Below are 13,997 nucleotides of genomic sequence, written 5' to 3' on the forward strand. Positions count from 1 at the left end.
TTCTTGATTAATCAATTAGTTGTCTGGTCTATAAAATAGTGAAAAACGCCAATCAGTGTTTCCCAGAGTGCAAGATGTCTTCAAATGTTGTTTTGTCCACAACCCAGAAATATTCTGTTTATATTTCTGAGGAGCAAAGATACCAGATCTTAAGATGTAAGAAGCTGTAATCAGAGATTTTTTTTTTCTTATAAAATGACTCAAATGATTAATTGATTATCAAAATAGTATGATTAATTTAATAATTGATTAATCAATTCACTGAAACAGATTCACTGAAACAGCCCCTCTCCTTCCAACATGTTGATGTTTTGAAGCCCACATGGTTTAGAATTCAATGAGCTGAACAAGGAGGATATTTTAGGGCTCATTCAGTGGAACATTACCGTAAAATGACAGCAGGCAGACTAACTCATTCTCACACTTATTTCCAAATTAATTTAATGTGTTATAAACATCGTTACTCAATCATATTGTATAAAATAAAATGAGCCAAACTGAGATCTAGCAGTATATACTTTAAAAGACAAAAGTGCTGTTTTTGGAGTCATTTTGCATTATAAACTTCAGCTAAAATAAAAACAAATGATCACAAGATGAAGAATAATTGCATTTACATTAATCAACTAACAACAAAAATTCAGAGAAATCTTTTAGACTTTACAGATGATGCATCAAACACACAAAAGAATGCAAACATTTAAATTTCCAATCACCAATGTAAATGATTGTTAAAGCCATATTCCTCAAATGAATATTAAATCAAATGACAATCCCCAAAATGTTTTTTTTGTAGGTAGACAATCCAAACTTACAGGCTCACAGTTGACTAGAAAACCAGAATTACTGAATTATTTTTATACATTATACATTTTATACATGTATGTTATTTTTTATTTACATTATTTAATAACTAAGCCTTATTTACTTATCAGATTTTTCCTGTCCTCCATATAACCAGATCTGCCTGTCATACACATCGCTCAGACAACCATGATCATATGTTACTATATTTCTGCTGAATCTGCAAGTGTGAGCTCATGTCAACCATTATTGTAAAAAAAAACTTGTGTAATAAATGAAGTGGGCAACGTGGCAGAGCCTGCCATGCTGCTAATTGTTCTAATAGCAAACTATGATTCTGCAAAACAGAAATCAACTTCGACACAGAGAGAGAGAAAGAGTTTACATAGATAGATTACAATTATTAAACATTCACCATTCAAAATTGTTGCCAGCAAACAGTAAATACCATGGGCCACACAATAGGCACAACAGACATTTTTAAATCATAATTTTACTAACTGAACCCAAGTTGAAGTCTTTCTGTCCTCTTGTGGTCCAGACCTGTGTTTATAAAAAAAAAAAAAGGGGTAACATCAGTGAGAACTGTGCTGATTCCTTGTTTATGAACTTGTTTATGACATTGAGAATGTATGTGGAACATACCTGAAGGCACACTGGAGCACAGAACTTACATATCTGGGTCTGTAGAGAGAAATAATTATGAAAAATAAAGTTGAGAACCTGTTCTCACATCTGGACAGTTTAGATGCTGCAAAGCTTTTAGAATTTGAAAAGAGAAACTAAAATAAAAGTTGACATTTTTGAATTGTTTTTAGTTTTACTGAGTTGGCGATCTTGCTTGTAGGGATGCAACAATTATAGATTTTGATTGTATGATTACAGTCTGAGGAATAATCATGGTTTCACGATTATCACAATTATTATGACTCAACACTACTAATGAACTAATGTAGAAAATCACATGAACATTCTTTAGAGATTTTAATGTGTTATTTACTGTCAGAAATAACACAGTAATCAAATAATACAGTACAAAATAATAAATAAAGATAAACAAAAAGTCTGTCTCTTTCTTTGGAATTAAAGGACCAGTGTGTAATAATTACAGGAATTTATTTACATAAATTATATATATATACGTATGTTATTTATTATTATCAATCAACGTAAACTCATAATCTATATGTTCCCGTTACTTTAGAAATAGCCATTTATAGTTACATACTGTCGGGTCGACTTACGGAGATCATCATCCTGCGCTGTCTACGGCAGCGCAGAGCGGACAAACTGCACTAACAGTGAGTCTTGGGAAGCCCATGGCGACCCTACGTAGACGCCGCAACGTAAACACGGAAGTAGACGGGCAGGATAGACGCGGGCGATTGCTGGCAGACCATTTAGCGTTGTGAACCTTGACTGGCACAGTTTTGACAAATGGAGGATCATACATACGCTGTACCAGAACAAAAAGCAGCGGACAGTGAATCCCCGTCATCCAAGAGGCGGAGAGACGAAGAAAGTAAACACAAGCATGACAGGAAACGGCAAAAACACGAATAGCTTTATGATAGTACAATATGACATATCTCATACTACATGTGATCACATTTTTATTTTCTGTCTATAATGATTTGTTTGTTTTGTTTTATAGTAGATTACATAGTGAAGTAATAAAGCTGCACATGGTCATAGTGTATGTACATTTTGTATAATGTAAATAGTGCAGTGATGTGTAAACAGGACAAGTTTATGTAAATTATTTGTTGTCTTTTCACTTCTTATTCTTAATTATTAGTATTAAACTGTAGGACTACAGCCTGATTTAGCCAAACTGTACTGAGTGATGGTCAGGGCAATAAATGACAAAGACGGTAGACAGACAGACACATACCCCAGTCATACTGGTTGGTCTTTCCCATGTGAGACACCTGGCAGGTAAAGCGGTCTCCTTTGTTTGGAGTGAAAGGCACGTGCTTGGTCAGGTGGTAGTGCCAGTTCTCACCGAAGGCCAGGTCAGTCTGCTTGGCGCTGGGCATCTTCTGTCCATTTTTGAGCAAGTCAATGGAGATTTCCGGTGGGTGAAAGTTGCTCACATGACAGATGAGGATGTTGGATTTTCCCATGTCTCCCGGTGTGCGGCTGTACACCTGAACCTTGGGTGCGGCTACCAAGACACAGAAGACCAACATATGTACAGAAATGTTTTGATGAAAATGTGTTACAGGGCTGGAATGAACTAATTAGAAGAAGGGCCTGCAACCTGTAGCTCCGGAGCCATGTACGGCTCTTTAACCCCTCACCAGTGGATCTCTGTGACCTTGGCAAAAAATTATGTGGAAATGAATAACAATTATTTTTTAACATTTTTATTGTTGTAGGTCTGTTTAAAAAGATTATTTACCTTTCTTCTTTAGATAAACTTAAGTCTTTGAGTTTTAGAAACCCAAAATTGTATCTTAAAAAAATATACAGTATTTTTTTTCAATTTTCAGGCATCAAAATAATGACAAATTAAAAATGTATTCATGGATATTTATTTATTTCAGTGAGAGACTCACCCCACCAAGGTGCACCACTGAGCACCACAGGAAATCATTCTTGCCTGTGGTGATCAAACTGTACAACTCCTCCCTCTGAGTGGCCCTTGGACTATTTTTGGTCAACAACTACAACTCTTAAATTATACTGCAGTGCACTGCTGACTGACTACAATAACCCTGTACAATAACTTAACAGTGCAATTACACAGTGCAATAATTCAACTTGTGCAATAATTCTACTGTCCACTCTGTCATACATTTACAGTTATATAAATCTATATTTTTGTATCACAATGCACATTGTGTACATAATTCTTGATTTGTCGTCTTTCTATTCTCTCTCTACTTCTAATCTATTACAGTACATATGTATAATAATTAGAGGTGGTGAAAAAATTGATTATTAATTAATCGCGATTATGTTATGGAAGAGTATGAATCGATTATTAAATTTTCGAAAAAATCAATTATTTTTTGCATTGTTTTATTTTGTAAAAATGTTATCCCACGGTCAACGGAAGTTGAACGTCACGTGAGCGCACCCAGTTCCAATTCGTAAGTGCGTGCAGCGGCCAGAGTGAGTGAGGCGTACGAGCAGGAGTGTTAAATGGACGAGAATCAGCAATGAGCAACCAACTAGGGCTGCAACGGATTGCAGTTGACCCGTGTCCCGTACGGATTGCCCTCTACGGTTCGGCACGCATGTGATCTGCGGACTACATGTGAGCATCATAGTTTTACTGTCACTGTTACTTTTGTATAAGTTATAATAACTGAAATCTCAATGCAGAGTTGCAGTGAAAAGACAGGACAGATGCTGCTATGTGCAGCACATCTCTGTGAAGAGCGACTGATTTAAAAGCCGTCATATCACCTTGAGTGAAATCCAGACCATAACTTTTTTCACTGATGTAACTATGGTATCACCAAAGAAACAGATCATAAAACTGTGATGTTCATTGAAACTTTGGTGATATCAGCAGTCTTAACTTCTACACAGCTCCTCTCTGCTCACCGGTGCAGCTCTGTCTCACCCCGTCTGTGACACAGTGTGTCTGCTGATCGATCATGACTTCTAACCAATCAGATGTGCTGTGCTGTAGGCGGGACATTGAGCCAGACTACAGAGCATAGTTGTGAATTATACTGTACAGTGTATAATGATCTAATGTATGTATAGTATATACATAGTACAGCACTGTATAAGTTTGAGGTTTTTAATATTATTACCATTATCATTACTATTATCATTATTATTACATTACATAACTATGGTGATAATTACAGACAGAAAAAGATCAAAGACGAGTGCATTTTTAAAATAATTTAACCCTAATCCCACCACTTTTTTCTTTTTTGCTGATCTGAAAAATTATAAGCCTTCCATTTAATTGCTGTTGTTTGTACAACTTGATCAGTCACAACACAATGTGTTGTGTTCATTTCTGTGTTCTACAGTATATAAACTAGTAAAGCTACAATAAGTTTTGCCAAGTTAAAACAAATAATTCTGAAGTTACACCTACACTACACAGGAAGTGCTTTGAGTTGGTACTCAATAAAAGAGTTAAGTAATTCAGCAACTGACTGTTTTTTTAATGGTGCAATAACTTTGTGGTGTATTTTGGGTTACTGTTGTCAAATGGAAAATCAATAATCGCTAATCGAGAATCGGTAATAATCGAAAATCGGTTGGTAATGCAGAGAAGCGGCGTGTGGAGGAGACTGTTGTTAATGACAGAGTTTATTACAACAGAAACTAACGTGATGGTTAGTGACATCGACACCAACCAGATGCACTTATAAAATTAAACAACGGTATAAGGAGGCCTATATGTAAAAGAGGAGAGTCTGTGTTTCTCTGTGACAAACTTTCAGATCTTCTCACAGCAGAGTGAACAGGTGAGGGAGGAGAGGAGGGCAGACTGATCACTAACCAATCACTGATACCGTCGTCATCTCGGACTGATTAAAAAATAAAAATGACGAAATTGGTGACAAACGAAACCTGGGTGTCCACACAAATAAAGTCTTTGTGTGAAACACTGCAGGGTAACATCGTGCTGTTTACAGACAGTCTGCTGTCATTAGTTTGACAGAGAGGGTCGTATCTAGAAGGGAACCCTAGACCTGCGAAAGATCGCGCGAGTTTGATTATTTTAGTAGAAATAACCGAAACAAATCTCGCGAGAGTTGTGCAAATAAAGAGTTACCTTCTAGACATGACCAAAAAAGGTGCGCAGCTCCAAAAAATAGAAAATAATGTCGTGGTGCCGATGTTTTGAATGTGGCGGCTGCCATAAATAAAACACTATTCACTGAACCACAGAGAGTCACTGAAACACTGATCACTGACCTGCTGTGATGGAAAAAATACTGACATTCTTTACCTAGGTATTTTTTACAGATTTTTACAGGATTACAGAACCTTTTTAGCCTCCAAGTTGCATTTTTGGCTCAGAAGGTCTTATGCTTCATTTTTGCTGTACAGTAACGACACTTTGGTCCATAATTTCTGACAATGGTTGATACAGTTCACCTCACCACCATCCTGACTACTCACTCACACAGTATCAGGCATTTTTACTGTGTCATTTTTGAGAAATTAACCCTTTAATATCCCTTTTTTGCTTACATATGTTCAAGGTTTACTGTACAGTTACGACACTTTGGTCCATAATTTCTGACAATGGTTGATGCAGTTGACTTCAGTACCATCCTGACTACCCACTCACTCAGTATCAAGCATTTTTACTGTGTGAGTGAGTAGTCAGGATGGTGGTGAGGTAAACTTTATCAACCATTGTCGGAAATTATGGACCAAAGTGTCATTACTGTACAGCAAAAATGGAGCATAAGACCTTCTGGGCCAAAAATGCAGCTTGGAGGCTTTATTTCTCAAAAATGATACAGTAACAATGCTTGATATTGATTGAATGAGTAGTCAGGATGGTACTGAAGTCAACTGCATCCAGCATTGTCCGAAATTATGGACGAAAGTGTCGTTACTGTACGGTAAAATAGTTAGCTCGCTCTTTGTTAAAAGTAGTCCCGACTTTCTGAGTGGACGCGGAGCATTAACCGTAAGTTTCATAATACGGGCGCACTGAAAATGTTCGTGCGGCTGGCTTGAGCAAGCGACGACGAAAGACGGCTCACTTCACCGCAGTCTGTTAAGTAACAGTAAGAATTATCATTTAGACAGGTCATTATACAATAATAAACTTGAACTGAAACCAGCGGCTGTGGTGGGTTCAGCCTGGAGTCACAACACCGTCACAGCTTCGCTGTTTTTTAACGACGTCACAGCGCCTTGGCGACATGAACATAAACTTTTAACTAACTGAACGTCAAGTTTTGTCATACTTGAAGGGGGCTATTCATTGCGATATTCTCACATGTTTATGTGGAAGTAAACTGGGTGGAATATGAACAATAAATAAATATACCCTGACGCTCGGTCGGGGGCCTACTTGACGTTTCAGAGACTTCCTTGTGATAACACAGCGCCATTTGTGAATATATTGGCACATAAGCCGATACGAGTAAATACTTACAATTAGTGGCCATTGAAGGGAGCAGGAAGCAAAACAGACCGAGTAGAACAAATGCCTTCATGGTTTCACCTTCAGTCGGTCTCCAGACAGTAGATAGGTTTCTGTTTATTTGTCGAAAAGGACGATAAAACTGACCCTCGGTCCAAAACGAAAGTAAAAAATATCTTGAAGCTCTACGGCAGTGCTTGCTGATAATCGCTAGGGCGAATCAGGCAACGAGGCGAACACCGATAACCCCGCCCCCGGAACGAGTTTCGGCATTCTTGGGTCAAAATACGAAGTGCATCTCTTACGTTATATAGCTACTTATTCCACCAGTAAGAGAATTAAAAGGCACTGTTGCTAGGTAGAAAGTAGTCCGGCATGTTTCCTCTGTTGCGCAGTTTCTTCTAGTGGCTCCGCCATGTTTGTTTCAAGTGTGTGGGAGCTGTCTGAGCAACGAGCTCATGATTTCTGTGGGTAAATTGTAATATTTGTTGTTCCTCACACATGTGGCTGTTTCAAGAATGTTGGGGGGAGTTTGCATTTATTAATAGGTACTTTACAGACTGGTTCCATCAGGCTATTTTAGACACAATGTATTCAATTTTTATGCATTAAATGTTTAACCCAAATTCTTCTTCTTCTTATAATTATTATTACTATTTCTTTTAACCCATCACAATATTATTCTTGGCATGTGCTAAGACTGCATAATTTGGTAATTAAAAAAGAATGTCATTTGTTTTAATGCTGTTTTTGCACACGTTTTTCCTTTTTAAAAAAACTTCAGTTTGGTTGTGGTTCTGTGATTTGGATATTGCAATTATTATTTGGCCATATTGCAATTTTATGCTATTGTGATTAATTGTGCAGCCGTAACATGTGCAGAGTTGGTGTCTACTGTGTTTATTTATGGGTTGAGAAAATGAACCCATCTTTGGCTGAATAATCAAATCCATTGGATTATCTGAAAATAAACTGTCACAGTACTAAAAGGGTGCCGCACACTGTGCAGATTGTAAAGGCCCTGAGGCAAATTGTGACTTAAGATAATGGTCTATAAATAAATAAATAAAAATAAAAAATAAAAACTTACTGACTTAAATTTCTGTTAGGGTTACAACTAACAATTATTATTTTCTTGATTCATCAATTATTGTTTGGTCTATAAAGATCAGTGGTGGACAAAGTACTCAACCCCAGTACTTGAGTCAAAGTATAGATACTCCTGCTCAAATATTACTCAACTACAAGTGAAAGTTGCTCAATCAAAATTTTACTTGAGTTAAAGTACTAGAGTACTTGGTTTTAAAAATACTTAAGTATTCAGAAGTACACGTTTATGAAAATACTTACGTATTCAAAAGTACAAATTACAAAGTACATTTTCTAATACCAGTACGTGCTGTATTGTTTTCATGATGCATTTACAGAAGCTTGTAACTCTCTGAAACCATCTAATGATGCACTGACCTGCTTGTAGAACCACTCTGCTACACAAAGACTATAGAAACACCTATAAACACTTCAGCATAGAAATACAATCAAAACCAAAACGGACAGCTGTTGTCATGTTCTGATGTAACTGTATTAAAATCACCACATAAAATTAGATTGAAGCCAACTGTAAGGAGTTCTCCAAGTCTGTTAAATAACTGAGATTTCTTTCTGTCTTCAGAGGCAGTATATACATGAATTATGTGGTATTTTTCACCCCGATAAAAACAATCCAACTTTAAAAGCTACCTGGAATAATGAGTAATTACGACAAATTAAACGACATATATGAGATGAGCACCAGATGGCCCAGTGAAGCCCACCATGTATGGAATATAGGTCACATGTGTCTCATTTAAACTGAATGGGCAGACTCTAAGGGACTGACTTTAATGTTTACACTGTGACTTCTTTGTCCTCCTGAAATGGAGCGCTGAAGTGTTACTCTTGTCTACTCAATAACGCCATAAAGATGGGGTAGCATAATGATCAATATTGCTATAATTAAAAAGTGTCTGTCGTAGAGGTTTGTGTTTGAAAAATAAAGACATGAAGGAATTTTTCAGAGGCATTTATTTAGTAGTAAATGTGTTTAACAGTAAATCAAACTTCCACACACTTATACGTAGTCAACAAAGAATGCCTAATTCATATTATCATTAGTCTCAGCAACTTTTTATTTGCCTCATTTAAATAGGAGAAAAGTCACTGAAACTAAACAAAGAGCAGTTTGTGTATAGAAACAAATATTAGAAACTGAACGAACAGAAGCATTTTATCACATCTGCTTTATATACACACAATATTCAGTATCAAAAGCTGGAAAAGTTGCAAGTAATCTTAACAATCTAAACACACTACTTAACCCGCAGCCCCCACACTCTCATCTACTAACATAGTCAGTGAAAAGTCCCCTTAATATGACATTGAGATTTGGATTTGTGAAAAGCAAAATGAGAAGGTTGGTCCTGTTGATTGTAGCAGTGAAGGACAGACGCTGCTGTAGCTGAGGCCATCTGATTACATGTTAGGCTCTGCAACAAAAGAAAAAAAACATACAGAAGATTTTATCAGTCTCATAAAAGCTGGTGGAGCAACATTTGTATTTACCACTGGCCCTTCTATTCAATGAAAAAAATATTAATAAAATAACATTGATATGAATTTTTCAGCCTTTTCAGGAATGTGCTCTCCAAATGTTTTGAAGTTTGTTACCATTAGGGGCAATAAAACAATAGTGGTGTGTAGGGGCAATAAAGACTTCCATCTGTCACAATAGCAAATTATTCAGTGTTCAATAGTTTCATATAAATGCCTTAAATGCAAACTGCTAGAAAAGCTCATAACAGATATGCCTTTGCTCATGAACAGCCAATCATATCCCTTGATGATTGAGCCGATCACATGCCGACATGTGACACGAGAAACGGAAACAGCTTGGAGTGAGAGTGAGTGTAGACAGTATGAAAATATAGCAGTTTAAAAAAAAGTATCTTTTTCACTGTAAATATTCTCTGTGTGCTTTGACAAATAAAGTGGTTAAATTAAAAGTCACTTTTTGTCCTGGTCTTTATTAAAAATAGGTAATTAAAAACGATCAGTAATTACTGATATCAACTGAAATGAAGCATTTTATTTACCAACTATATCACCAAGCCCTGATTATTATCATTGTGTTCAGCCATTTGGTTCTTCCTAATCTTTCTCTTTACATGCAGTTAGATTTTTCTGACCACACCTTGGTTTCAACTGATCTGAACTTACCCCAGGCGTACTCATGACTGGTCTGCCCGTGGGTGACCTTGCAGATGTACTTTTGTCCACTCAGAGGTGTGAAGGCCACGTGCCTGGTCAGATGGAAGTGCCAGTTCTTTTTGAAGGCCAGGTCAGTCTGCTGGGCACCAGGGAGCTCTGTGCCATCCTTCAAGAGCTGGATGTTGATGTCAGGGGGGTGGAAGCCACTCACATGGCAAATCAGGGTGTTCCCCTTCCCAAACTCTCCTGGGGAGTAGCTGTACACTTGAACCTTAGGAGGAGCTAGAGAAAACATGGAGAAAGGAATGACGTCAAACTACCATGAAACACAACTGATGCTGGATTTTGGGGACTGATGCTGATACAGATATTTGGGAGTAAAAATATCAACATATTGACCTATTCTCTTTATACAGAATATAATACACAGAATGTATCCATAAACACACAGTATTTGCAGTGATCCTTCAAGAGTCAGAAACACCAGATATTTTACAGTTTAACAATAAACTTTATTGTTCAAAATGATATCAGGTCTCTGAAACTAAACTTTCAATGATGTATTTATAAAAATTATAAATTAATATAAATAAGAAACACAAATATACCAAAAAAGCAATTTTGCCTTTATGTTTTCACATAGGAGCATACTGGACAACATATGTACTCATACCAATGACCTGCAATAGGTCAATATCGGGCCGATGATATTGGTTGACCCATAGGCTATAAATTCAATATTTGAGTGAGCCTGTAGAGGACACTGTCTCAGCGAGCTTAAAACTGAAAGGACTCCACTTTGTGGTTGGTGGTACGAAAACACAAGGAGAAAATGATGAGAAATGAGAATATTTTGCCATAGGTGCTCATTTTTTGTTGTTAGGAATAGCTTTTCTTTGATAAAGTTCAGCTTCTAACAATTAGTTGAATAACTGATTAGTTGATAGAAAGAAAATTATTTGCAATTAATCATTTGAGTCCTTTTTCAAGCAAAAATGTAAAACTTTTGCTGGTTCCAGCTTCTTAAATGTAAGAATTTGTTCCTTTTTTGTTATTTATGATACTAAATAAAAAGTTTTTGACAGCTGGTTTGATGAAAGAAACTATTTGAAGACGTCATTTTGGGGTTTGGGAAATTTTGATGAGCATTTTTTTTTTTTTTTTTCATTTAAATATCAGGCTGCATTAGTTGTACTCCTAACTGTCCAGCAGAGTTCCTCAGTGACTCAAGCTGTTCTGGATGCTCACTATGGAGACATTTCTTTCTATAAACTTGTTTGTCCTCAGAGATGTGAGCAAATATAAACTAAGTGAACTCCGCACATAAAAAAGGGAAAACAAAAATGAAACTAATCACAACCAAGCTGAGGGTTGATTTATTGTTGACTGACTGAACAATGACGCACAGAAAGCTTTGCTCCTGACTCTCCATAAAACACACGATCAGTATGTTTTCCATGGGAACTTGTGTACGTATCACGAGAATGTATTATTATTATAATTTAGGATGATTATTATCATGACAATTATTAGTTATAAATTCAGCATGAGGACTGAGGGATGAGCTGTGATGTAATGCTCTGAAGCCAGTGAGGGGAGCTGTCACAGGACAGTTGGTTATTACAGGAAATCGAAAGTAAGCCAAAACATTTGAGGGGAATTCCAACGAAGGAAAAACACGACACTTCTTTCAGAATGTATCATTTCTCTTTTAAATATGACTCTAACATTAGATCTTCCATTTTTTTTAACTCTGTTTTTGTAACAGATCACCAGCAACTTATTAGAGTGGCACACTTCACTGCCTGTTGTTCTGTGTTCTGACTATCAAACATATTGAGGCTCATTAATCTGTGATGTAGTTTACAAGCAGACATTAAGGATGAGATACATTTTACCTGACATGCAGTTTCTGGTGATTCTTCAGTAAAATGGTATGGTTCAAGTTAAAGCATTCAGATAAAATAAATAAATAAATAAAAAATAAATAAAAAAGAAGGCCTACTTACTGTGTGTCGTCTTCTGGGAGCAGGCGACAGCTGCCAGAGCAGCCAGACAAAAGACAACAAACTTCATCTTTTCTTTCTTCTTTTGGCGCTCGAATGACACAGACAAGTATGCACCTTCTTCCTCGACAAGGCTAAACTAAAGTGAAAGAGTAGAGCACAGCAGCAAACAAAGCAGTCTAAGACTGCCCACTGCACCACACCAGCCAATCAATAATTCCCATCACACTGTTACCAGGTAAAATATGAGAAAATAGGTTTTGTTTGTTACAGGCAGGGAAGGTGTGTGGAAACTCCCTGAAGATCCACAGTCAGCACCTGCAATAAAACAGCATTTTTCTTCGCACTTTCTTTGGAATAATACTCAGAACAAGTCAACATTACATCTTTATGAATAATACCACAAATCCTAGCTGTAAAGCTACCCCTTGATCCTAAAATGTTTATTTTGGTGTTACATCCCTCCACCACAGTTATATGAAAAAAACATAAACAAGCTTATCTGTGTTTTCTCCAAGCAAAGCATTCACTTACCTTATCATGGAAGAATATTCAGAGGAATAAATAATTGTTGTGCTATGGAGAAGATAACTTGTATCCTGAAAAGGAAAAGTGACACCTCTGAAAAAAAAAACAACTGGGACCTGACTACTGGGTAATGTTAGTGTGTAAAATATGCTTCAAAGTGATGACAATGGGAATCCATGAGAGATCCATGAGCGACTTTTCTTACCCTTTACTCTCTGTGAGAAATGGCAAATAAGTCTAACTTTTAATAAATACAGAACAATCAAAAACTAAATTTAAATGTAGACAAATAATAAATAGTGCAGAGCCATTTTGCCAGTTATCAGCTGTTAGATACTGCTAATGTTGTTTCTGCCCAATTTTTATTTCAATATTATTATTATTATTGTTGTTGTTTTATTGTTTAATTGAATTGATTAATTTATTTATTTATATTACTTAATTTCCCTTTTAAAAATACATTCTTTGTCACTATTATTAGCATTTGTTGTCTTGTGGTTTCTATGCCTCTGTTACTTATACTTTAGTATATTAGAATATTAAGTTTTTGTAAGATATGTCTTTTCTTATAATTATGTACTTGTTCTGTCTCATAATTGTGTTAAAAAGGAAATAAACATATTGTTTTAAAAATCATATCAAATTGTCACAAAACTGAAGAGCAGCACTGTAACAGTAATTAAAGATCACATTTTCCGGTCAGCAGACTGAGGAACCTTCTCTCAGGCCAATAATCCATCCTCAACTCTACTCACTGAATCCTCACTGACTGACTGATGAGCTAAACGCAGCACATTCTGCTCTGAGAATTTCTCATTGCATTTATGACTTTCTTTGTATGACTTTGGATTTCCCCTATCAGTGTGTGACTCAGTCAGAATACTGACTTAAGGCTGGGCATTTATTTGATCATGATTTATTGGAGACTCAGCTTTAATTGGTTCGGTTGACTACATTTGCCATCAACACTGACTGGACATCAAGTGTTGATTTCCCTTTAAGACTACTTACTTTTTAAATTCTGAATTTAATAAACAAACTCTAATGTAGTGGTTTTCAAATTTTAGCACCAAAGGCACACCTGTGTTAAAATCCATGCAAACTAGCCCCTATAATACTTGCTATCACTCTGTGTAGAGGGTTTTATATTATGAATAAAAGACAAGTTCCCCCATGGCTGCTTTACTCCAGTTTCAAAAAATAAAGACCTCTTCTTCTACCTTTTTTCAACACTTCTCAAGCATCACTAACCAGCGCCGCTTAGCAGGCACATAGGCTATTACACTGAACATCAGCACACCCTGTAAATGTTTATTTTTATTTAC

The 13,997-nt window shown here is 36.4% G+C and overlaps 2 protein-coding genes across 2 annotated transcripts; both read right to left on the minus strand.

Moving 5' to 3' along the window:
- Positions 1-945: 945 nt before the first annotated feature.
- On the minus strand, positions 946-7,116 carry LOC146306376 (beta-2-microglobulin-like). Its single transcript, XM_084710622.1, has 4 exons — positions 6,905-7,116; positions 2,699-2,971; positions 1,450-1,488; positions 946-1,347 (listed from the first exon to the last, which is right to left on the minus strand). The coding sequence occupies exons 1-3, from the start codon at positions 6,963-6,965 to the stop codon at positions 1,475-1,477; spliced, it is 348 nt and encodes a 115-aa protein (XP_084566748.1). The 5' UTR covers positions 6,966-7,116; the 3' UTR covers positions 946-1,347; positions 1,450-1,474.
- Positions 7,117-9,271: 2,155 nt separating this feature from the next.
- On the minus strand, positions 9,272-12,307 carry LOC146306377 (beta-2-microglobulin-like). The gene is made up of 3 exons (XM_084710963.1): positions 12,148-12,307; positions 10,148-10,420; positions 9,272-9,417 (listed from the first exon to the last, which is right to left on the minus strand). The coding sequence occupies exons 1-3, from the start codon at positions 12,212-12,214 to the stop codon at positions 9,404-9,406; spliced, it is 354 nt and encodes a 117-aa protein (XP_084567089.1). The 5' UTR covers positions 12,215-12,307; the 3' UTR covers positions 9,272-9,403.
- Between the last annotated feature and the right edge of the window lie 1,690 nt (positions 12,308-13,997).

This window comes from Lutjanus erythropterus, chromosome 22, assembly GCF_056507025.1.
Source record: "Lutjanus erythropterus isolate fLutEry1 chromosome 22, fLutEry1.hap2, whole genome shotgun sequence".
NCBI classification, from domain to species: domain Eukaryota; kingdom Metazoa; phylum Chordata; class Actinopteri; order Lutjaniformes; family Lutjanidae; genus Lutjanus; species Lutjanus erythropterus.